The following is a 25,249-nucleotide window of genomic DNA, read 5'->3' as shown; positions in this document are numbered from 1 at the left end:
TTGAGAGTCTTTAGTACATGCCTCGCTCTCACATTTACATTCTGTTTCTGCTTTCCTTATCCATCTCTCTCTCTCTCTCTCTCCCCCTCTCTCTCTCTCCCCTCCAGCGAGGCTTGAACACCGACAGTGGCAGTATCTGCCGTGAAGCATCCTTTGAAGGAATCAGCCGGTGAGAAAAGCATGTTGTTGTGAAAACACTTTACTGCTACAAGAGCCGCTTCTCATTACGACGAGGAAAAACATCTCGTTATCGCGAGAAACGTGTGGTCAAGACGTGTCCTCGTCATAACCAGATGATTCGTTTTCAATACAACATAATAAACCGAGTTTTCTTTCATGCCGTCTCTAATAGAGGAGTGTGGACGGTTTAGAAAGTGGTTTAGAAGACGTGTGTGTGTGTGTGAGAGATGTTACGTATAATCCGTTCTATTTCATGGCTTTTCTCCACACGTATAGTAGACGTGTTCCGGATCTCCTGCGTGGCTCTTCTTTGATGTGAGACACAGATTCAGAAGATAAAATATTGGTTATCGTATCTAAGTGAAATTGCAGTTGAGTGAATGGGTGGATGTACAGTATGAGACGGAACGGGTTTAAAAAGTCGCTGAGGATTTGATTAAAGATGAAACGCTCGACTGTCGCTGGAGGATCCTGATGATCATCATCATCATCACCACCTCCTCCTCCTACTGATTCCCGTACAGAATCTCAGCACTTTTTATCGACCTGCGGTTACTTTTTACCTCGTCAGATTATTATTATTATTATTATATTACTTTTCAGGCGTTAACTGCATTTTCTTTTGTTCTTATTGTTTCTCTTTGATGTCTGAGTGATGAGTAGATTTGATTTTTCTCTTTCAGTTTCCATGTGAACAACTCCCTCCTGCATCCTGTAATCGTGGATTGGTAAGATTCTCTTTATAAAAGTGTGAAGAACAATTCACATGTACACGAGGAGGGTTCGTAAATCCTGGATGTTCCTCTGCTCGTTCACAACCGCACACATTTACATAAAGACACGCCCTAAATTGCCATATATGGTCAACATTTTCACGATAAAAAGTATATTGTTATAATTGTTATAATTACATGTAGAACTTTCAGCTCTCAGATGGTGTGATGAAGGTCTAGTTTTGGTGTTTCTGGTATTGTAAGACATCATCTGGCACTGACTTGACCTTTATTTGACCCTCAGCTCTAGCTAATGAAGCTCCAGTAGGGCAGAAAGGTTTAGGAGTAGAGTGAAACCGATATAACTAATCAAACGATTCGGATATTTATCATCGCTTCATCAGACACGGTGTGTTTTTCACGTCGCTCTGATCTTCTTTTCTCGGATGGCGGCTGTAATCTGAAGAGACGAGCTAGCTGCGCGCTAAATTCCAATTAACCACGTCAGAAGATGTCGGGAATCCGCTGATCGAACTTTAGAGGTTTTTCGATAAAAAGTTTGACGCCTCGGCTCGGTTTCTTGTCTCTTTATTCGGAGACGGCGAGACTCAGCGTGATGAACTTCTTCTCATCAGGACACGGATGGAATATGCTGATAAAGCATTCATGTGTCGAGCCGCGTCGGTGCCGTGAGCGGGATAGAAAGTGTGTTAGTGCTGAGGGAAGAAATGAGTTTCAGAGGGAACTTTGAGATCGGCGTCTAAACAATGCTGTGCTCGAGAGTCTCTGACGTCACCAGCGTACCGCTTTCAGAGCCAATCTGACCCTCAGTGCTAATTTAGAGCCGAGGCACTCGGAGCCGTCCTGAAAGACAAAGGAGATGTCAACAAGTGCACCGGAAGACAGACCTCTCGTTTTTGTATTCTCTCTCTTCCTATCTATCTCTCTGTGTCAGTGTAATGGTTTGCGTGCCTGGCTGCCTGCTCTCTGCATTACTCCCGCTCATGTTCAGTGCCTGCTAGCAAGCAGCTTCATTACAGCTGCACCTCGACCAGACCTTCATCCCTCTTGTCTGAGGGTTACGTTTCCGCTCAAACTCACACCTCAGGATTCCAAATTTCAATTCCGTTTCTTATTTTCCGTTACAGATCCTCGTACGTGCGACAAATATTCAATATAACAACAAAAATGTCACCAACTAGTCCAAGGTTGTCGGACTTGGACCATGTTTTAGATTTTGGCCCCGTATGCGATTTAGTTGCGGATCATACCGTTTATTGTGTAATAATTGTAGTGTGTGTGCATTCACTCCTGTGGTGCATGTGGTGGTATTTCAGGAGTTTTATTAGTGCCTTATAATAGGTCGCATTAAGTCATTGTACAGTGCGTTCAGAAAGTTCACAGCGCTTCCCTTTTTTTTTCCACATTTTCTTGTTACACCTTTATTCTAAAATGCATTAAATTCATTATTTTCCTCATGTCAGAGCACAAACCAGGCCCATGAAGTCAAAGGAATTGCTGTAGACCTCTAAAACTGTATCGAGGCACAGATGTGGGGAAGGAGACAAACATTTCTGCAGCATTGAAGGTCCAAACGAGCACAGTGGCCTCCATCATCTGTAAATGGAAGAAGTTTTTAACCACCAGGACTCTTCCTAGAGTGGAGCAGCCCAACCAAACTGAGCGATCAGGGAGAAGGTCCTTAGACAGGAAGGTGACTAAGAACCCGATGGTCACTCTAAAAGAGCTTCAGCATTTCTCTGTGGAGAGAGAGAGAGAAGACCCTTCCAGAAGAACAACCATCTCGGCAGCACTCCACCAGTCAGGCCTGTATGGTAGAGTGGCTGGACGGAAGTAAAGGCACATGACCTGGAGTTTGCCAAAAGGCACCTGAAGGACTTGCAGACTATGAGAAACAAAGATTAAATTATTCGGCCTGAATGCCAAGCGTCATGTCTGGAGGAAACCAGGCACCGCTCATTACCTGGTTAATAACATCCTTACACTGAAGCATGGTGGTGGCAGCATCATGCTGTGGGATGTTTTTCAGCAGCAGGAACTGGGAGACTGGTCAGGATCAAGGGAAAGATGAATGCAGCAATGTGCAGAGACGTCCTTGATGAAAACCTTCTCCAGAGCGCTCTGGACCTCAGACTGGAGCGACGGTTTCATCTTCCAACAGGACAATGTCCCAAAACACACAGTCAAGATAACAAAGGAGTGGCTACGGGACGACTCTGTGAATGTCCTCGATGGCCCAGTCAGAGCCCAGATTTGAACCTGAGTAAACATCTCTGAAGATCTGAAAATGGCTGGGCACCGATGCTCTCCATCTAATCTGATGAAGCTTGAGAGGTTCTGCAGAGAAACGTCTTTTACCTTGTCATTTATAAAGTTTTGCTTGTAGAAATTTTATTAAAATATTGAATTCAATGCATTTTGGAATAAAGATGTAACATAAAATGTGGAAAAAGTAAAGCACTGGATGCACTGTAAGAAACGTGTGTACACACACACACACACACACACACGTGCGTATTTGCACACTTTCTCCTGTTTTGGATGTGAAGTGTATCATTAGTATCAGGATCAGAAGAGCTGGAATAGAAACAGCTCCAGCTGTTCTGTGTAACTTTTTTTTTGTTCTTGTGTTAATGGCGTAAAAGAGTTTCACGTTTCCTTCAACACGTTTTTTTATAAAAGGTAAAAATAAACCCTTGATGTCTGGAGATAATTTAAGATCTGGCGCTTTGACACAAGCGAAGCGTCGCGGTCGTGGAGCTCACGCTCGTCTCTTCAACCGTCAGATATTTAAGAAGGTGTAAATCGCAGTCTGAGAACGTTTTCCTCGAGACGCTACGTTTTTAGATCCGTCTGAGTCATGGAACTCATACACACTCTGTTAAGTGTTGCTAGATGTGTAGAAACAGTTACACACTCTCATAGCCAGCACACGTCCCAAACCACACACTGGCCTTCTGAAGACGTGTGTAGTCCTTCACTTTTCTTTCACAGTCGCACCTAAAACTTTTAGTCAAATCTAGTTAAGTGATTTAGAGCTAAACTGGAGCACGTGCTAAACAAATGAGTGAACATGAACCCTCAGACCTCTCAGACATGGAGTCTCTAACAGATGCTGTCAAACAATAATGTTTATTAGAATATTGGGCCACGCCCACCTGCCTTTTATTAGAGTGATTTACAAGTAAATCTGGTGTTTTTCTTTGTTTTTTATATATAAAACTCTGTCTCTTCCTCTCTCTGTTGGTCTCCCTGTCTCTCTCTCATTGTCTCTTTTTACTCTGTCTTTCTTTTTCCCTCTCTGCCTGTCTGTCTCTTTCTTTCTCTCTTTCTTTTTGTCTCTCTCTCTCACTTTTTGCAGTCGTCTGATTAAGACAGATATGGAGTTGGAGGTTCTGCGCTACACTAACCGAATTTCCAGTGAAGCTCACAAAGAGGTAGGTGTGTGTGTGTGTGTGTGTGTGTGTGTGTGTGTGTGTGTGTGTGTGTGTGTGTGTGTGTGTGTGTGTGTGTGTGTGTGTGTGTGTTCATGGTTATTTATTCCACAAGAAGAAGATACGCTTAGGGTTCTTATGTGTATAATTAAAGCTCTGGTCAGTAAGTCGTGTTGTGAAGTCCAGTGTAACGTCTCTTAGGTTGTCTGTCTTTCTCCATCCATCTATCCATCCATCCATCCATCATTCCAGCCATTTGTCCATACATCCATCTCTATTTTTTATTGTTCTTTTACAGTCTCATTTTTTTTTTCATTCGTCTCAGTATCACTTTCTTTCTCTCTCTCTCTCTCTCTCTCTCTCTCTCTCTCTCTCTCTCTCTCTCTCTCTCTCTCTCTCTCTCTTTCTCTCTCTCTACTTTTTCCCTCGACACTGAAAGGTGTGGTTTCTGAGTGTTGTGTTGGATCTATGTGTGGGCTATTTTTTATTATTGTTGTTGTTGTTGTTTTTGTTGTTGTATTGGATTCTGGATTGGAATCCAGAATCCAATACACAATCTGCTCCTGCTTCCCAGAAGCCTTTTTAATAAATATAAAGTACGGACGAGTGTAAATTCCCCGTGTGGCCACACCACTCGCTCCTGAAGAGGATTTAGACAACTGAGGGTCACGTAGTAGAACGTGGGATTCATTTCCTCCAGTGTGTATAAAGAGAGAAAGGGATTTTCCAGAAGGGTAATGAAGTGAAGTGACGCGTTCCCTGAATTTCTTCTTTCTCCAGTATTCCTTTCAGTATTTTTTTTCCCGACTTGTTATTGGTGTAAAGCTCACGCACAGAGAGGCGTCACAGCCCTCAGATGTGTCCTCGTGTTAAGAGGTCGAGCCGGAACAGCGCGATTGTTTCGTATTTTCGCTCGGCCTTGGAAAGACTCGAGGGTCTCAGCCAATAAAACCCTCATCTTCTATTAAGGCACATAGGTCTTCATAAGTGCCACTTCAGCCAGCGACTGATTAAGACAAACGCCTCCTCGCTGCAGACTCGCCTGGCCAGCAGTATTGGATATTAATTTTCTGAAGCTGCACAGACTCTGGACACCACCAGCATGTTCAGCTGAATGAGTGAACGAGTGTAGAGGGGGTACAGGATTTGAAAATGATGCCAGAGTGGGAAGAAAGTCTATGTTCACTATGCAAAAAAAAAAAAAACCCACAGCATCTTCCAAACCCTGTAGCACCAACTGGCCCTCGAGTCTGAGGTGTTTTTATGAAAGTGTTCACTATCTCAGGTTAAAGCAAAGAGGCCATGTCTTCTTACGGAGATTGACCTTCACTCCTACTTCCCTGAATTTTACAGCTGCACTGAAAGTTTCAGTTTGCCGAGGCCAAACATACTCCTCCCGAACGCATCTCCTTCTTTGGACATTAGAGTTGCATAGGCCATGCCAACTTCTGACACTTACAAGTCCAAAGGCCACAATTTATGCCACCACAACTTACAGTTCAGGTGCATAGGACTTTTCAGAAACTTGCAGGGGCGAAGGTCACCCGTCCTAGTCTGGAGATATGTTGCAGATGCCAAGCCTACTTCTTTAAGACATACAGGTCCAGAGGTCACACCTCCTTCTGTGGACTCTGAAAGACAGTGCCTACTTCTAAGGTGCAGTGGGTGCACCTACTTTGAAAGCAGTGCAGAGGCCACATCTCCTTCTATAAAACTTTGAGTTTCAGAGATGATGCTTATTTGTCTGGATAAACAGGTGCAAAGGCCCCACCTCTGTCTCTGGAACTTGCATTGGCACAGACCATGCCTTTACCTCTAGAACCTACTGGTGCAAAGACCATGCCTTCTCCTCTAGAACTTACAGGTGCAAAAACCATGCCTTCTCATCTAGAATTCACAGGTGCAAAGGCCATACCTTCTCCTCTAGAACTTACAGGTGCAAAGACCCTACCTTCTTATCTGGACCTTTTATTTGCACAGGCCATATCTTCTTAGGAACTTGCACCGTAAATACCTTCTCCACTGGAACTTGCACAGGCCATACTTTCTTTGAAACTTGCACAGGAAATACCTTCTCCTCTGAGTCTTGCACAGGCCATACCTTCTCCTCTGGAACTTACAGGTGCACAGGCCACACCTGCTTTTCTGACACTTATGTGTGCAAAAGTTACACCTACTCTTCTAGAACTTACAAATGCAAAGGCCACTCCTTCTTGTCTGGAGCTTTCATTTGCGGAGACCATTTCTATACCTCTGGAACGTCCCGGTGCAGCACAAGAAACTCAGTGCAGTGATTCAGATACAATTTCCTCAGCAGCACCGAGACGCTGTAACCTCTGCGTATGTTTACTGGAGACGAGTCGCAGTTAGACAGCTGTGTTTAGGACTTTTCAGGATCGCGCCGATGCACCGCTGTGCTTCTGGTCAAAGAAACGACATCCTCAACGCTTTCAGTCTTCTCGCTCTCTCGCTAACATCACATCTGTCCTTTCTAATCCGTGTCTTCATTAGCGTGGTGTGTTTTTGTTTTCCCTGCCTTTAATTATACGCATGACCTTAAACGTTCCTCTGATCCGTTAAGATTTAATACGCCAGCGCCGGGGCGCCCAAAGGCCAGTTTTGCATCTCTTCTTCTTCTAATTTGGTCTCAGATGATTTTTTTTTTTATGATTTTTAACGGTCATTAAGGAGAGTTTTGCGTCTTTTCGTCTCCATTGAAGTAGAACACGGAGGTTGTTTAGGCTGTGTATTAAACTGTATTGTCGTGGGCTTCAGGGTCGAAGGGTGTAAAGTATGAGGTCATCATGTAATTAATTTTTTGGTGAAGGTTTGACCCTCATAAAAATTAAGAAATAAATACTTCTAAAATATAATGTAAAACATTTAGGAAGAAAATGGAAGAAACATATACACTATACGGGAAAAGGTTAGTGGACACCTTGTTCTTTTTGAAAATTTGATTCCACATTGAGTGCCCATTTGCCCTCCATTCTTCTGGGAAGATGTTCCACCAGATTTTATGGAGATTTAAAAATTATTCAGGTACAAGGATGTTAGTAATGTCAGGTCCTGCTAAAGGTGAGACGAGAAGGTTTGGGGTTCATCTGATCACATTCAACAGGGTTGAGGTCAGGAGATTTCCATACCTCATGACTCATGTGAAGCATATCTTCATGGAGCTGGAGGTAAGACACATTGTCATGCTGGAGCAGTCTCCTTTTCCTCTTCTATCTTCTATCTGATCAGTTGTGTGTGGATGTGGGTGAAATGAGGACACTTGGTGTATGATGTATTACACGGCAGTGCATGTGGAGCAGAAATGAGGTTACAGCCTTTAAACCACGCCATGTGTCTCCTCAACACCGTATCAACGTCCTCGTATAAACCCGGAACAATTTACGCTTAATCAGCATTTCCATATATATTTTATATATCGGCGTATAAAAGCCGCACGCACGAAACAAGTTTTCACCCATAATTCATTTCTCTTCTCTAATGCAGCGCTGTCCTGAGGATGACTCTGCCTCGGAAGCTGCTTTAGGTTCACGTGTGATGTAAAAATTGGATTTTCTCATCTCTCTCTCTCTCTCTCTCTCTCTCTCTCTCTCTCTCTCTCTCTCTCTCTCTCTCTCTCTCTCTCTCTCCATTTCCATTGATCGACTTCAAAATCCTGACCTGTAACTGTGTATCGCAGGCAGCAGGTCACCGTACAGTCATAAGGGGGTGATATCAAGGGACTGATCAGAAAATTATCATCTTCAAAATATCCTTGTCTTTGTCTTTCTTCATCACCTGCATCTTCGTCCTCATTATCATCGTCTTTATCACCATCGTCATCGTAGTTCTCGTCATTCCCGTCATAAGTCATCATCGTCAGAATCATCATCATATCATCTTCATCATCCAGTTGTGTGCGCGTGTACATGAGGGTACATGTGCGCACACACACACACACACACACACACACACACACACACACACACACACACACACGTGCACAAAGAAATTGTGAGAGAGAGAGACTGTAAAAGAAAGATCCTAAGAAGCCGAGAGGCATTTCTCTTTACACACACACACACACACACACACACGGGTTGTGAGAGTCGTCTCTCAGGGCATCATTAAAATCCTGCGCTCTTCACCTGATTCACCTTCTCTTGCTCTCTTTCTCTCTCTTGCTCTCTTATTTTTCCCTTTTTTCATACTGTTCCTCCCTCTTTTTTTCCTTTCCATCCCTCCCTCACTCTGCCTCTTTCTCTTTCAGAGCCTCTCTTTTTTCCCTTCCTGCTCCTCACTCTCTCTTCCTCTCTTCTGTCTCCCCATAATCTTTTTCTTTCTCCTTCTTTTCCCCTCCATCCCTTTATCCCCCCCTCTCTCTTTCTCTCTCTCTCTTTCTTTCTGTCGGTCTTCTTCACTTATTTTCCTCACCCTCTCACTTTTTCTTTTTCATCTCTCCCTAACTTTTTTCTCTCTCTCTTTCTCTCTCTCTCTCTCTCTCTCTCTCTCTCTCTCTCTCTCTCTCTCTCTTGCCCTCATACTGTATTTGCTCTGTATTTCGCTGAGGTTTCACATCATCCCTGAGCTGAAGGACAGGAGAGTTTGGGGAATGAATTCTCACCGCTGCAACACCAGAAAGATCCTCCAGCACTTTCCTAATCACACCTGCACTTCTTACCTCCTTCCCTTTTACTGACTGAAGCACAAAAAAACCCCTACGTATGACCGTGGTTTCATCTCCTCATCCTCTCATGAGATGCCTACAGAGCTGCTACAAGTACACATAAGGGTCACAGAGATCCCCGGTGTCTAGTTCCAGCTAGTACAGTGCTGCTAATCTGAGAACGGGGCTAGCATGAAGCCGAGGGCGGAGCATGCTAATCAAACAAATGTTCATTCTGTTTGAGTTTAGCTAGTTTCTTTGAGAAGCAGAATTTTTCAGTGCACTGCGAATTTCTCGTTCCATGCGATTTCTCACGTGTGTGCGAGATAGATAGAAGCGTCTTGCTAAAGCGGCGAATCCAAACAATTGGTTCAAACAGTTGCATGAAGGAATCAGGAAAAAAATAAATCACGCTCTCAGATCTCGGTTTCTGTCGCTTGCTAGAACAAACATAGGGTTTACAAGCTTCCAGATTCCTTCAGATCCTTGAGTTCCTTTTAATTTTTAGACTGTGAGGTGGGTATCAAAAAGTTCCGTGACTAGCGCAAACACCGATCCGTTCGCTTTCACATTAAAACCTGGCAGTAGAACTTGCTATTGACGGTGTTGCCACTGGAGACGAATACTGCATGTTTGGTCTAACTTGCTGTTCCTGGTGAAATCGCACGTGGACAGAACAGCAGTTAGTACAGCTCCTGATCTCGTTCAGCACACTGACTTATGAAGGTCGGTGCTCTCTGTGACTGCGCGTTCTGCCATCTGTTGACGTGTTACAAAACTGGTCGTGAACCTTTTTGATCCCATCTTGTACAGTATGTATGTATTTATCATTTTAAAAACAGCTCGCAAGACAAAAAAGTGTCTCATACCAGCGTGGTCCGCTTCAGGTTCCTTTTAGATCATTAGGTTTCATATTATTTTCAGACTGCAGTCGCAGCAGGTGTGCATTCAGGGCCATGCTTCGTGAATCCACTAGATCCCAGACCTCATTTAAGTTGTCTGTCTGGTCACCAGTCTGCACTCCAGCTTGTCAGATCTGATAAATATAAAGAGGACGTGCCGGTGGAGACGTTCTGAGAGACTTTTCTGAGACGCACCGTTTACGCAACGTTACATGTCATTTTTGCTTGTTTTTGCTGAGACGGCGAAAAGGTTTTTGATCTTTCCAAAAGCTGTAGCACCTGATGACACCGTTTACTTTAACACTAACTTGTAAAACACACACACACACGCGCACACACACACCCACCCTATACACTTGTCTGCAGTAATCCTTTAGTAACCTCCGGATTCTCCTGTGAGCTGCAGTTGGATGGGCCAACATTCTCCATTAAACCAGCTCATGATCATCTCTCTTTCTTTCTCTCTTTCCCTCTCTCTCTCTCTTCCTCTCTCTCTTCCTCTCTCAGTCCTCACTGCACTTCTCATCAGCCGGATGTGCAATTAAAAAAATTGAGTGCTATTTGATGGCCGGTCGTGTTGTCAGAAATTGAGATGGTGTTTATTAGCTGTTGGCCTGAAGCTGAGAGCCGAGTTGTACAGTGGAGAGTGTTTAACACTCCAGAGCACTCCAGAGCTTCTGTCACAGGATTTTAGCACACACACACACACACACACACACACACACACACACACAGTGTGTGTAGTGGTGACTCTGCCATAATATCCAGGTCAGTAGGGTGTTTGCAGTAAGTTCCTCTACTCTAAGTTCTCACAAAGTTCCTTTCATTTCCACCCATGACCTCTGGAGCTCCCTCAGAGGAAACATCTGGTTCTTGGTCACATATTTTCCAAGGTTTTTCTACCCTGATTGCCCTAAAGCTAAGCAGCTCTAAGAAGAACTTCCTAAATCTTCCTTTCATCATCATCTGTGTGTTTTAATACAATTAATAATCCATTAAGTTCCTTTGACCTCCTGAAGGTTCGGTTTTGCATTTTATGTGTGTGTTTGTGTGTGTGTGTGTGTGTGTGTGTCTTTCCCAATCACTTGATTTGCCACAGCTGGACTCCAATCAGTGTAGAAACATCTCCGAGATGATCCAGAGTAATGGAATTCATCCAGTCTACACAGTCCCCACCCTTGTGCCTAAATCGCCACTAAATTTAGTGGAACATTCATTTATTTATTAATTTATTTATTTCTCTTCCACAGGTAATGAAGCACATCAAGCCCGGCCACAAAGAGTATGAAATGGAAAGGTAAGAGTGTGTGATGTTCTGCTGCGTTTTTGTTTGGTTTTTTTCTTTAGAACACAAATAATGCAGGAAAATTATAGCACTTTTTTTCTTAAAGCAGCTTTCAGTTCCTTTATATAAGAGCAATAAGTCATGTGTCAATAATCAGAAAAATAATCATCAATAATCAAATTAATCAGGAAAATAATCCCCAATAATCAAGGGTTTTAGGTTCCTCAAAAGCACCTCCTAAATTGTTGTGTTTCAGCTTGTCACCAAGGAAACCATTTTTTATGTGTTTATTTAATTTTTATTTATTTATTTATTTATTTTATTTTTTTTTGGGGGGGGGGGGGGGGGTCTTTCTGCATTTTACCGCAGTATTTGATTTATACCGCAGACACTGGAGACTCCTTCCATACAGTACATCTTACAACATCCTACAAGTTGTAAGTAACCAGTTATAGAGTTACTTCCATTTCGCAGAAGGGTGTCATCAGATTTTTTCATTTCAAAACTGATTTTTTGTTTTTCTCAGACAGGACGAATAAAAAGTCATAATCTAAAAAGAAAAAAATCTGAAAATTCTGTTTCCTAATAATAAACCGTGAGATTTTCATTGTATTGAATATGCTCCATTTACGTTTCGGTTATTTGTACTGTATTTTGATAAAAATGTAAACCATAAAATACGACACTTTTTTGTTTCTTTTATGTTTTTAAACTTTTTTTTGTGGTGTTGCTAATCCACAAAAAAAAAAGAAAAAATGGCTTTTTTCTATTCCTCCATTTTTATTTACACAAATGATGGTAAAAATCTCACAATACCAAATATGATCAATGTCCAATAACCCAATAATCTAATTACCCAATGCATTTGTCTGATGCTTCAAACATCGGACATCGTCCCAAAATATTTTTTCAGAAATACAAACAATACAAATATTAATTTTACATTTATAAATTAGTCTCCAAGTTAATCTTTAATGAGTGAGCCATGCTATGAGGAAGAAACCTTGTGAAGAACCAGACTCGAAAGGGAACTCATCCTAATGTCCATGAGTTCCACAAACCCGAAAATCAAATAAAAAAATCAACAGCAAGAAATGATAAATGAGGTGAATTTTGCCTTAATATTTGTGTTCAGGGACTTTTTTTTTTTTTTGTTCAACATGTCAATGGTTTCATAATTTGTTCTCCATTTACGAAGCAAAAACCAAATAAATCCAACAAGCACATATTCCTTCTGCTTTTCTTCTCGACATGAAATTCGTCCTGTCCATCGGAATATAATAAACCGTTCCGGTGGTCATGTGATTTCCCTGATTGAGAAATTAATGTCGTTTATCTCCAATCTGGGTTTCGAGTGAAGATCCGCTCACCAGATTCATCTCATTTCCTTGGTGCACGACTCTGAGGGTTAGTGGGAAGGGAATATTAGCAGGAGATAATGGTTTGCACTTCCTAAATTGAAGGAAGCGGTTAGACACGGTGGTTTGGCTAATAGCTAGGCGGTAATAAGTGTTTGTCTTGCCCATGCTCTGGGGTTTGTGCGAGGGCGAGGTCATGAGGAACATCTGCACCGGCTCGTGGCATTTGATCCTTCGCGTGGAATATTAAAGGAAGCAAATTTCTTTTATACCATGTAGACCTTCTTCACTGCACACCCTTTTCTCAGCACCTTCTCGTCTTCACGTTCGCTTTCTAAACGTACCTTTTTTTACTTTGAGGAAGCTCACGGATTCTTAACCTCACCCTGTTTCAGGCTCAACGCTGCAATCAATAATAAAAAATGTAGCAGAAAAGCAGGTAGAGAAAAGCTGGTGTTGCTGCTGTTCTCATCAGTTCCAGTATGCGCTATAATAAGACGGTGAAGTGACGCAGCATATCTTTTCACTGATGCAATTTGTCTTTCAGGATGGTGAAAAAATACTTTGCAGTTTTTTTATTTTTTTATATATTAAAACACTCCTGCAGCACTTCACAATGTTTTTGTTTGTTAGTTTCTCTGGTTGTTGTAGTTCTTTCTTTAGCTGGTTTAAATATAATTCGCTGTATTACAACTACAAATGAGACCAACATGCAACAGCCAATCTGCTCCCTGTTATTGGAGCGAGTCTCTGTCGGATTGTACCGCAGACAAAAAACGAAGTGTGAGTTCAGAGATAAAGGCGTGAAAAAATTTATTTATGGCTCGGTTAAGGCCAGTTTAAGGACAATATAACAATACAGTATGTGTGTGTGTTGTGATCAAAGTCTTAAATTTCATTCTAAGGATCTTAAAATAGTCTTAAAGTTGACTTGGTGTGACTTACAGTACAATAGAGTAGTTAAGGGCCATGCTCAAGGGCCCCAAAAGTGGCTGCTTGGCAATACCAGGGCTTGAACCCCCCAACCTTCTGATCAGTTACCCAAAGTCTTATCCTCTGAACCAGCACTGCCCTGTCTGTCTGTCTGTCTGTCTGTCTGTCTGTCTGTCTGTCTGTCTGTCTGTCTATCTATCTATCTATCTATCTATCTATCTATCTATCTATCTATCTATCTATCTATCTATCTATCTATCTATCTAAATTCAGGACTAGACTGTTTCTGCGATGTCGTGTATATTCTGAACCAGCTCGAATAAGCCGATGATGTCATGACCTCTTTTCGAATCGATGGCACTGGTCATCATTGATTCTGCATTAACGGCCACGTTTCTTCCAGGACTCGTCTTGCAGTACTGGAAACTTAGAACGGCCGCTAATTGAATTCAGCTGCAGTGACTGAACGCAGAGGAAGAGACTGAAATGTAATTATTTAATTGTAATGCGATGCGTGGCAGAGAGCGAATCCTCGCGTCTTCTCGTCACTGCTCCCGGCTCTGATTTCGTGCTGCGCTCTGTTTCGCGTCAGATGGATCGCCATGAAGCTACAGTGCAGTGGGTTTTAATGTCAGGGTTAAGGACATTGTGCACAAGTGTGGTGTTGAGATCTTCAGCGATGTATGATGTGTGTCATTAAATGGATTAAAGGACAAATGAAAAGCGATCTGTCATAAAATAAAGGCCAGCGGCTATGAGGAAGAGCACGAAAGGGGCATTGGAGTGATCAGATTTAAAGGGTAAACCATGCAGGCCTGGATCTGGGAAAGTGTAGAAGATAAATTATTGTCAAGTGAACATGGATCTTACCAGGACATCGTGACCTTTTTTTTAATAACTACACATTACCTGAGAAAAGCTTAAAAACACTTTTTAGGCTTTTAAGGTTTTTGAGGGACGCATGCTTTTGGTTTGTATCGTTCATTTAATGCTGGTTCTATCAAACTGTCACCTCGGGCAATAACAGGAGGTAACATGGAGGTGGAAGCATAATGGTTTGGGGTTGTTTTGGAGCAGGAAGGTTTGGAGGCGCAAAGTAAAAGGAATCCCAACCCGGCATGGCTTCCGTTCCATACGTCAACATACAGCATGCAAAATAAAAGTAAAGATCATTATAATAGTGAATGGGCACTAGATGTCGAATAGAGATGTCAAAAAAATAGACTTGATCCAATGCTCAGGTGTCCACAAACTTTTTTTTTTTACATTTGCCGTTTGTTTGTTTGTTCGCCACGTATGAAAAAAAAACAGAAGGTACATTAACGGAGATCCCGGCTAACGCTCTGAAGCGGCTTTGACTGGAGTCATGTGCATGCTAACATCGATGCTAAATAACGATCCGGTTGCTAACATACCATTTTTGGATCGGATATCCAATGTCTGTGTAACGGGATTTTTAGTGTGTTAGTCGTTTACGCGGAAACGCTCGGTCCGAATAAGATTGAAGTCGGATCAGACTTCCAGTTTATATATAAAGAACAAAATACGTGACTTCTTCCGGAGTTGATTTTTATATTTTGCTCTCATGTAAGGGCAAAGACTTCAGAAGTTTCATCACTTCCAGTCACCATTAGTCAGCCTGGATCCGAGTCTCCTTTATCTCCTGTGAGAGGTTTTCTGTGCAGCGTAGAGGGTGGAAGTGTGTGTGTGTGTGTGTGTGTGTGTGTGCTCGGTGTTGAGTCATATGAGTATAACCATCTGTCACCAAAAGCCTCGGCGGTGAGACGATGATACCGAACGATTCGTGCTCCCTGGCGGAGCTGCGCTCACTTCAGACATCAGATGTTGTGGAATAAGGCCTTAAACGGATAATCTCTCAGCCAAGAGCGTTTCCCTGTAGGTGGAAGACTGACTTTGTTCTGAAATCGCAGAGAGCTTCAGCGGATTTCTTGACTTACTGTGAAAAGAACAGTTCTTTCAAACATTATATACACTATACAGGATATAGTGTATTTACGATGGGTGTTCAAGTCAAACCGGGACTTTTAATATCACAGGTTTAAAAATGGACGCTAGCGTAGCCATACTACACGCAGAATTAAGTGGTTAGCGTGTCCAATTACTGATGGGTGGCGAACATGTATGTCACGGGTCGGTCCAGAGAGCGTTAAACAAGATGGCAGATAAGAGCGTTAGTGCGTGAAAGTGAACAGCGCATGGTGCTGAAGTTGCGGACTAAAAACCTTTGTATTTTTTTAACAGAAGACTTGAAACGCAATATAGTGGTGAGAACGCTCAGCTGAAGTAAGACGTGTGAACGGTGTAAACGTTGGTCACCAGTGACGATCCCGTGGTGGTCATGGTGTTTCCCTGACACCGAGGTGAAGCAGGGTGTCCTAGGATGGTTGTGCCTCGGTGTGCGCCAATCGTCTACCGTGCGAGAGTTCGCTTCCATTTAATTTAATTTTATTGTAGTTGTCATTGTTGCTTTTGTGCAGTAGATACGGAACAGTTCATTTGTTTTTAGTCAGTTATTATTTAAATATTTGTAAGGAATATCTAATTATATTCTCCCGCACCCGCAGTCACCCACCGAATCTCCTCCTGCGCCGCACTGGTTTGCGTCGAGTCCCGCAGGAGTGCAGGTCTCCAGTCTAGAGTCCCCACAATGTTGGTGAATTGAACTGTTGTGTTTAGAGCATGTGAAAGGTTTGGAAACTACTGGTCCTGTATGGTTTTCCAGAGACATATTCAAGTTCCTTTTGTTTCTAAACTGAATTTATTCCCAGTGAAAAATCCTCATGAAGAACACGCTCTCAGCATCCGTTTCTCCAAACGTTTAGCTGAAATACTTTGCCTTGTAAAACTCGCCTTTTCGTCTCTGGCTGGAGATTTCTTTCTTGTTCATCCCAGAGCAGTTGAACAGGATTTAGGTGCGGTGATGGGGCGGGTCATTCCATGACCGGTATCGCTCCAGACGAGACGCTTGACGATTTTCAAACTTCTATTTCCTTCATCCAGCAATCAAAGGCATCACTCAGATATTGTGAGTCTTTAAAAGCAGATATTCAGCAATGAAGGAATGAAGGAACTGCAGGGACGAAGTAGAGCTGCTGGCGACATCACAGTGTTTTATACCGAAACTCTTTCATATCGAACGCTGCAGAACATCCACGTGACGAGTTCCTGTGCTGTTGTGAACTTATTAACTGTAAACTCCTTTGTCCTGTACTGTCTTTTATGAGCAATAGTTTGTGGATATCTAACTATTAGATTAATATGTGCCGTTCCACATTGAGTCTTCATTCGATCTTGTAATTTTTTTGTGGAGATGTTCTACTGGATTTTGTAAGAATTTGGGGAGATGTTCGAATAGATTTTGTGGACATGTTCCATTAGATATTGTGAGTTCTGTAGATGTTCCACAAGATTTTGTGGAGATGTTCTACTAGATTTGTGGGGATGTTCTACTAGTTCTGGAAGATTTGTGGAGATGTTTGATTAGATTTTCGGAGATGTCCTACTAGTTTTGTGGGGATTTGTGGAGATGTTCTACAAGATTTTTTGGAGATTTTTGTGGAGATTTGGGCTCATTCAGGGAGAAGGGTATTAGTAAAGTCAGGTAGTGATGTATCAGAAACTATCGATATAAACGCTACAAGGCCAAAAGTTTGTGGACACCTGAGCATGAGATTGGAGTCTGCTTTCATCCCATTCCACCTTTAGTCTCTATTTGCTCTTCCAATGTGCTCCACTCTTCTGGGAAGATTTTTTACTAGAAAATTCCATGCAGTCTTGTATACATGAAGTTGGTGTGACTCCAATTTCATGGTAGAAGTTCAAAGACAGAACCACGTACGATCGGAAAATTCGCTTCTCACCAGGTTCTTCAAAGCAGAGCTCCTTCAAACAGAGAGCAAAAAAAAAAACACACCCTGCGACCTGAATGGCAATTTCCTCGTTTAGTAAAGAAATGCATCTGTTGTTATGGTTACGAGTTATAAATAGAACACAGGGGTGATGGAGGAGATGCAGAAATGAGAAGGTAATACTGAAATCTATCTCACAGTTTAGTGCTGAATTCCACACACAGCTTTTAAACCATACTCCTGGATCTTCTGTCTTTCTCCTTCATCTCGTTGCATGGTTGTGTACCAGGACTACTCTGTTGCCAAAAGTATTAGGACACACGATTTTTCTGATGGTGTGCGTTTCCTCCTTCTTCTGCAAAATTCTACCATGAAGCTGGAGGCACACAATTGTATATGAGCATGAAATTTTGTCTTCATTTTAACCAGGAGATCCAAACCTGGTCCAGCATCACAATGCTCTTGTCCACAAAGCCCATGTAGATATGATTTCCATAGGTTATAAGATGTGGAAGATCTGCTATAGAGCCTCAAGGCCACCTTACCTCACCTACTTCAGTACCTGACTTCACTAACACCTTTGTAGCAGAATGAGTACAAATCTCCACAAAATCTAGTGGAACATCTCCCTGAATCTCCACAAAATCTAGTGGAACATCTCCCTAAATCTCCACAAAATCTAGTGGAACATCTCCCTGAATCTCCACAAAATCTAGTGGAACATCTCCCTGAATCTCCACAAAATCTAGTGGAACATCTCCTTAAATCTCCACAAAATCTCAAAAAAGCTGGAGCTGCTACAGGGGTTGTGAGGGAGAAGTGCTGTTGGTTTTGTCTCATGTCATCAGGTGGTGTAAAAAACAAACCCCTATGAGAATAGTCATTCTCCTCCTCCTCTTTCTCCTCCTCCTCTTTCTCCTCCTCTCCTTTTTTTTCATTAGATTTTTCTTCCTTCGTCTCTGCTTAGAGGTTTGTGTGTGTGTGTATGTCAGCATGTGGTCTGGCAGAGGAGACGATGTTCCAGTTGCATCCTGCCGCAAAAATCCCAGAGCAGAATCAAGTTTCATTTCCACCATCAGCCTCCATGAAGCTCAGCCCTGAGAAAACCTCCTCATTTCCACCCACTTTTCTCAACGCTCTCGTATGTGTTCCATCTTTCCTCCCTGCTGAGCCACAAGCCACGCAATTAGCCATCTTCTCTTCTCTTCTGTTCTCTTCTCTTCTGTTCTGTTCTCTTCTCTTCTCCTCCCCTCTTTTCTTCTTCTCCCCTCTCTTCTCCTCTTCTCTCTTCTCTTTTCTCCTCACCCCTCTATTCTCCTCTCTTCACCTCTCTTCTCTTTTCTTCTCTTCTCCTCTTTACTCTTCTCCTCTCTTCTCTTTTCTTCTTCTCCCCTCTCTTCTTTTCCCCTCTCTTTTAATTTTTTGCTTCTCTTCTCTTCTCCTCCCCTCTATTCTCTTTTCCTCTTCTCTCCTCTTATTTTTTCTTCTTTTCTTTTCTCCTCTTTTGTTCTTTTTTCTTCTCTCTTTTCCTCTCCTCATTGCCTCACAGCTTTGACACATCAATCCTACTACTATAGTAATTAGTTACTTGTGCAATAAATTTCGATTATTGTAATCTGAACTTTTCGCCATCTGTTTCTACTGCTGCTACACATATCGTTGCTACAAATGTAATTAAAAATTCATTTAACTTTTTAAGTATTAAATTAAATTTATTTAAGTTATTTACTTTATATAAAAATCTTAACTTTTTTAAAGTTATTCAATTAACTATTTTTATTCATTCATTTTCTCCCGCTTATCCGTAATTCGGGTCGCGGGGGGCAGCAGTCTAAGCAGACCCCCGCCTTCAACTGCTGCCCAATCCTCACAGCACCGTCCCTTACGGTCCCTCCTGCAGGTGGTGAGCCCGCGGGAAGGCGGCCCCACGTCACTCCGACGTCACGGACCCTGATATTTCCCTCGTAAGGGACCCCCGGAGCATAGAGGGTTAAGGGCCTTGCTCAAGGGCCCAAGAGTGGCAGCTTAGCGATACCGGGGCTTGAACCCCAGACCTTCCGATCGGCAACCCAGCGCCTTAACAGCTGGAGCCACCACTCCCTCTATTTTTATTTAAACACTTAATTTAAACTATTCATTTCGATTTTCTTTTTCTTTTTTTTACTTACTTTTTTTTTTATTATTAAAAAAAAATTTAAGCAACTGCAACCAAACAATTTCCCTATGGGATCAATACAAAGTATTCTGATATTGATTGATTCTGATAAAGTACTATGAACATTAGATTCAACCTGTTTGTCCATTTTTTTATTTTTAGTTAGTAAATATAGACGTTACAACTCGAATGCACTGCAGAAGTCCGGATTGTTTGTCATTCGTTATTTATCCTTCGTGATTCCTCGGGATTTTGGTTGATGGGATCCGGCGGCCAGACGAGCGTTCCGTAGAGCCGCCTGTCAAGATGACGTTGCGTAAGAAGCGAGAGATGGTATGTGTGGGAAGCAGCGGGGATTTACCATCATATGTATTTTCAATAAAATAAGACTGAAGGTGGATGAAAGCAGATGAAATCCGAAAGCCGAGTTTCGCGAACAGACCGAGGTTTGGCCCGGGATGGAAAAGCTCTGTGCTAATGAACAGCTGCCTCGTGTTACGGGGGGGAGAGGAAATGTGGTTTTAACCTGCTGAAAGGTTAGAATTTGATTGGATTTGTGCTTACCCAGATTCACGGATCTGCCCTGCCTTTCCTCCAAACCATCTGCCAGATTTATTTTACTTTTCTTATTAAGCGTGTGTCCGTCATGAAGGAGGATTAAGCAAGCAAACATTCTGCTTTGAAGAAGGACAGCTAGCTAAAGAGGCTTTGTTTCTCTGTGAAAGAGACAAAGATGTGTTTTAGATGGTTGGAGTCGGTCATTGCTTTAATCACAGTGCTCAAACGGAAGAGTATAAATCAGTATAAAGCCATTGAAATTAGTAGTATTGTATTTTATTTACTGAATAATTAGTGAGAACATAAAATGCGTACAAATGCGTAATACTTGAAAAAATTCCCAATAACAATCATTTATCCTGCATAAATGGTCCTAATATTTCAGTTAAATTTCTGACGCTTTACAGCTGGCAGGGTGTGCAAACTTTTGCCCATGCAACAATTAAATCCCTTTTTGTCTTCTGATCATTTCCAGAGATATATTGAATATATGTTAACTTACATCTGTATTTGATAATAAAGGCTGGCTTTTAAACTAAGAAACGTAGCCTAGTTATTAGTTTAGTAAATAACTAAATGTTTAGATTTTAATAGCAATGAATATGAAAAAATGTGATAATAATAACGAACCTTTGATAGGTGATACATCTCTTAAAAGGTAACAGACATTTGTCTGTACGGTGCGGAACAAAAGAATAAACTAATTCAGCATTAGGAGGCGAAAGAAATACATTTTAAATTAAATCTTCACAATAATACTGCTAGTCAGTCCAGCCCATGTCATTTTCTGTTAAAGACCGACCCGGGCCCACGTTAAAGAATGGAAGAATTTTGTGGCCCTCAAAGAAAAACTTTTTGTTGGGGACCCCTGATATTAGGTTTTTAAGTCATAAAGTAGCACTGAATTCCAGATGTTTTTTCAGATGCTAATTTTTTTATTGTGACCAAAAAATAAGGAACTGGAAAATATTCAGTTTGACCAGGGGTGCCAAAACCTTTGCATACAACTTTAAATCTGTATATACCAATGCTTTCATTTTGGGCAGGTTTTGTTTTTCAATTATTTTAGAAATCACACGTTTAAATCCTAACCATACTTAGCTATGCTATAAACAGCATTTCAATCAATTTAGATCTACACTATATGCATGTACTATAAGTATGTGGACAAGAACAACCTCCACTTTTCTGGAAAGATGTTCCACTAGATTTTGTGAAAGTTAAGTAACTGATGGTAAGGTGAGGAGGCCTGGGGTGCAGTTAATGTCCACATTCAGCCCAACAGTGTTCAAAAGGGCTTTTCTAGTCCAACCGAGGAACACCCTGCAACATATCTCAAAAACGTTGTGTAGCATCACGTCTTCTGTCCATATACAACTGGGAACTGAGAAGACCAGTTGCTAAAGTTTTGAAGAAGAATGTTGTCCCATATGTGTCTGATACAGGATTCTAGCTGCTCAGCAGTTCTGGGTGTTCTTTGTTGTGTTGTTTGTTTCATCATGATGATTGATTTTTAAATAGTGAAAGGTCAGGGCAGCAGGCAGGTCAGTTCAGCAGACTTTCCTACTACTAGTCACGCTGTAGTAATAGATGGAGTTAGCAATGTATTGCTCAAATATGAAGGGTCTTCCCTGATAAAGATGGATAGAAGCATTTGTTGCTCCAAAACCTGCATATAACGTTTAGCATTGATGGAGCCTTTCCAAATGTACAAGCTGCCCATTCCACAGGCTCGAATGCTCCACCAGAGATGCAGATTTTTGAACTGATCGCTGACAAGACGTCGGATGTTCCCTATCCTCTTTAGTCCCGAGGATTGGTGTCCAGGGTTTCCAAAAAGAAATTCAAATTCCAATTAATCGTTCCACAGGACAGTTTTTTACTTTTCTCAGTAAATTTTAAATCAGCATTGGCCCAGAGAAGATGGCAGCGTTCTGGATCACCTTCACGCATGACTTCTTCTTAACTTTTTTTTTGCCCGTCCCAACCTTTATGAGGACTCAAATTCAAAAACCCTAATTTATACATATAGTTTCTATGTTTCTATTGTGAATATAAAATATGGGTTTATGAGTTTTGCAAATGATTGCATTCTGTTTTTAGTTACTTTTACCAAACGTCCCAACATTTTTGGAATTGGGATTATACAAGAATAAAATAAGTAATAAATAGCAATAAAGACATTGACTGAACAGCTGGTGCAGCAGATGTAAAAGCAAAGCAGTACACGTGATCATATTTTCCAGATAAATTTAAATTTAAAGGTGCAGGGGTGTATAATAGAGGTCTTAATGTAATGTATAAAGTAACAGTGTTTGGGTTTACATTTGTGTAATGTTTAGTGTTTATGAAGGCAGATAAGGCATGATGGTGGGTCCTTAATATTGTCAGTGAAGTCAGCTGAGCATCCAGAGACGCCCTTTTCCAGAGCGACTTACATTTATTTTATTTATGCAACTGAGCAGTGATGGGGTTAGGGGTCTTGTTCAGGGGCCCGGGAGTGGCAGTTCGGTGTGGCTGGGATTCGAACTCGGGGATACAGTGTGTTCAAGAAGCGCCTGGTCCAGTGTCTACAAACTGTTTGTGTGTGCGTGTGTGTGTGTTTAAATATATATATATATCTCCTTGCCCTTGTCTGGTGACACTTCTGGAACATCCATTTAACTTTATTTATGCTGTGAACGCAAGGTTGCATTTCTTTCTCCAGATCTTGCGTGTTCCCGCCCCCGCGCCTGCTCCGGTGGGATATTAATCAGAAACGTAGAACAAGATGGCAGGGCAAGTGTGCGACCGAGTGTGTGTGTGTGTGTGGTTGTGTGTGTGTGTGTGTGAGTGTGTTAGAGACAGATTGCAGTTTATGTTCCCCCCAGAATCATACTGTAGACACTGGGCCAGTTCTCTTTCTGCTGCTCGTGTTGTTGTTTTTTTTTTTTTGTTTTTTTTTGTTTTTTTATGACATTAATTAATAATTAAGCAGCCTGGGATTAGCATTGGCTGTGGATCGGCACCGATCGACAGTGTTGCACCGATACGTGCTAACACCGATGCCGAGACAGATCCCAGCGCTAGCTCGCGTGGGTAGATGAAAGACCTTTCAAGGAGAAGAGAAACCTCGCTGCAGTGCGGTTAGCGCCAGCCCGTGTGAAAAATCTCGGCTCTGCCTTCGGGGAGTTTGTTTCCTTTTTGCAGCCTTTTTTTTTTTTCCTTTTCCAGTCATTAGTATTTTTTTTTTTTTTTTTTTTTACGTCCAACATCCGTATAAATAGGGCGGCCTGCATGTCTGGGCGGTTCACAGGAGCTGGATTTGACCTCTGGTATTTAGAGAGGGATGCTAATTGGTATCCTGGAGAAATAGTTGGCTTAAATGATATTGTTGTAGCTCTGAGGATGAGGACCCTGCACTAATGAGCCCCAAATCTTCTCTTTTATTAGAGGACAAACTCTGGTGCATGGGGATGTCAGAGCATCTGTGTGGTTAAACGTTCACAATATAAGATCCTCAGTGGCAGTTTAGTGGGTGATGCCTCGGAAAATGAAGGTTATGAGTTCAAATCCCAGAACCACCAAGCGACCACTGCTGGGCCCTTAAATATCCAGATTTTCGCTGTCAGGTTTATACATTTTTAAAGAAACCCCGAAACAAATGAATAAATTATGGAAGAAGCTGCATTATTGCATAACTTTTTCAGTTGGTAAACATTGTGACCTTATTTTGTGGGCGGAGCTTAGGTGAGGGCAGAAATATGACTCTGACTGCTTCACTTAAGCTAGATTTTAAACAAAACAATGACTGGTCGAAATCCAATTTCTTCTGACTTCCTGATCATCATCATCATCTTTTCTCTGATATGGTGAATGTTCAGCCTGGATACATTAATTAGATAACAACATTTATTGTATTAATAAATTAATTAAGGCTGTCAAAATGCTAATTCATTTCAACGGCACTAATTTTATTAACGCGCGATTAATACAGCAGGCATTTCCGTTTGACCGTTTTTATTCAAAATAGAAATAAATAAATATAAAAGAGGTGAAATTAAACCCTTCAGCGCAACACACGTTTCTTTACGACGTCCTTTTTTTTACTCGCATTTTAAAAAAGAATAAATCTCTTTTAATCAGTAAACATTTGTTTTACTGATACACAAAGTCTCAAATCAACACCAAAATCCCAGACGATGCGCACAATTAACCCTCTGGGGTCGACAAACGCACCGGCGCTTTTTGTGCTATTTTTTTCCTCATAAGGCAGAAACAAACTTAAATTACTCTTTCTTGATCATACAGATAAAAGCAATACATCATTCGAATCTGTAAAGGGTCCACTTTTATTTATATACACAAATAATAACAACAAAATGCTGGGTTTTTGTAAAATAAAGAAAACAGACAGGGGGCGCTCTCCGCCTCTCTGTCGTCTCTCTTCACAAACACATAATAGTTATATAAATTGAACTTTTGAAATGTCTACTTTTAAATAAACCAAAATAAACCAATCGAATTGAAATATTCTCTAATTATTTAATCCGTATGAAAGTTAGAAAGAGGTACAGTTTCTCTGGTATCACCTAATTAACCGTCCGTGTGGAAACACAGCAAAGGTCTCGTGTGGTGTTCTGATGGTTTACATAATTTAAAACACTATAATTACTTTAGAACATTTACAAGAATAATTTGTCTTCGTGCTCTATGTTGAGTTTGGTTTCACGAATAATAAACATACATTTGCGACTCTGTGCTGGTTTGTATTGGCCAACTCCAGATTTCCTCTTGTTTTGCCTCCAGCTAGCGCTTTTTTTTTTAGCTTTCTGTAAGAGTTTCCTTTTATGGAGTTTTGTGGGTGTGGCCAAATGTACTGCTTCCTTTACAACACGTTTTTTTATGCGTATGATTGTGTTTATGAGCGTGCATACACGTTTACCAGATGTGGTTCAGCTCTGAAAATGCGGCCCAACGTTCGGAAATTTGCTAATCCCATAACGTGAAATTGACTTTGATGTTATTTTTGGGCACCAGAGGCTGATTGATTGGGCGTCCTTCTCCAGGTTTGTGTATCATAAACATATTAAGCGTTTCGGAGCGTTTTTCGTTTGCTCAGTTCAAAAATCCGCAGCTCTCGAAGATTTAGGGCTCAAAGTCTTGCTGATTGCGAGAAGAAACAGAGTTCATTTCCATACA

General features: G+C 41.6%; 1 protein-coding gene across 1 annotated transcript in view; it reads left to right on the top strand.

Annotated features, from left to right (window-relative positions):
- pepd (peptidase D) overlaps positions 1-25,249 on the top strand; it is a 46,865-nt gene that overhangs the window by 14,056 nt on the left and 7,560 nt on the right. The window contains exons 6-9 of the mRNA XM_083552437.1: positions 108-169; positions 864-908; positions 4,276-4,351; positions 11,161-11,207. Coding sequence (XP_083408563.1) covers positions 108-169; positions 864-908; positions 4,276-4,351; positions 11,161-11,207 — 230 coding nt within the window. The remainder of the gene's footprint in view (positions 1-107; positions 170-863; positions 909-4,275; positions 4,352-11,160; positions 11,208-25,249) is intronic.

Source organism: Silurus aristotelis, assembly GCF_946808225.1.
Source record: "Silurus aristotelis genome assembly, chromosome: 10".
Lineage (NCBI taxonomy): Eukaryota > Metazoa > Chordata > Actinopteri > Siluriformes > Siluridae > Silurus > Silurus aristotelis.
The sequence above is the reverse complement of the archived record's forward strand: the minus strand, read 5'-3'. Positions and strand labels throughout refer to the sequence as shown.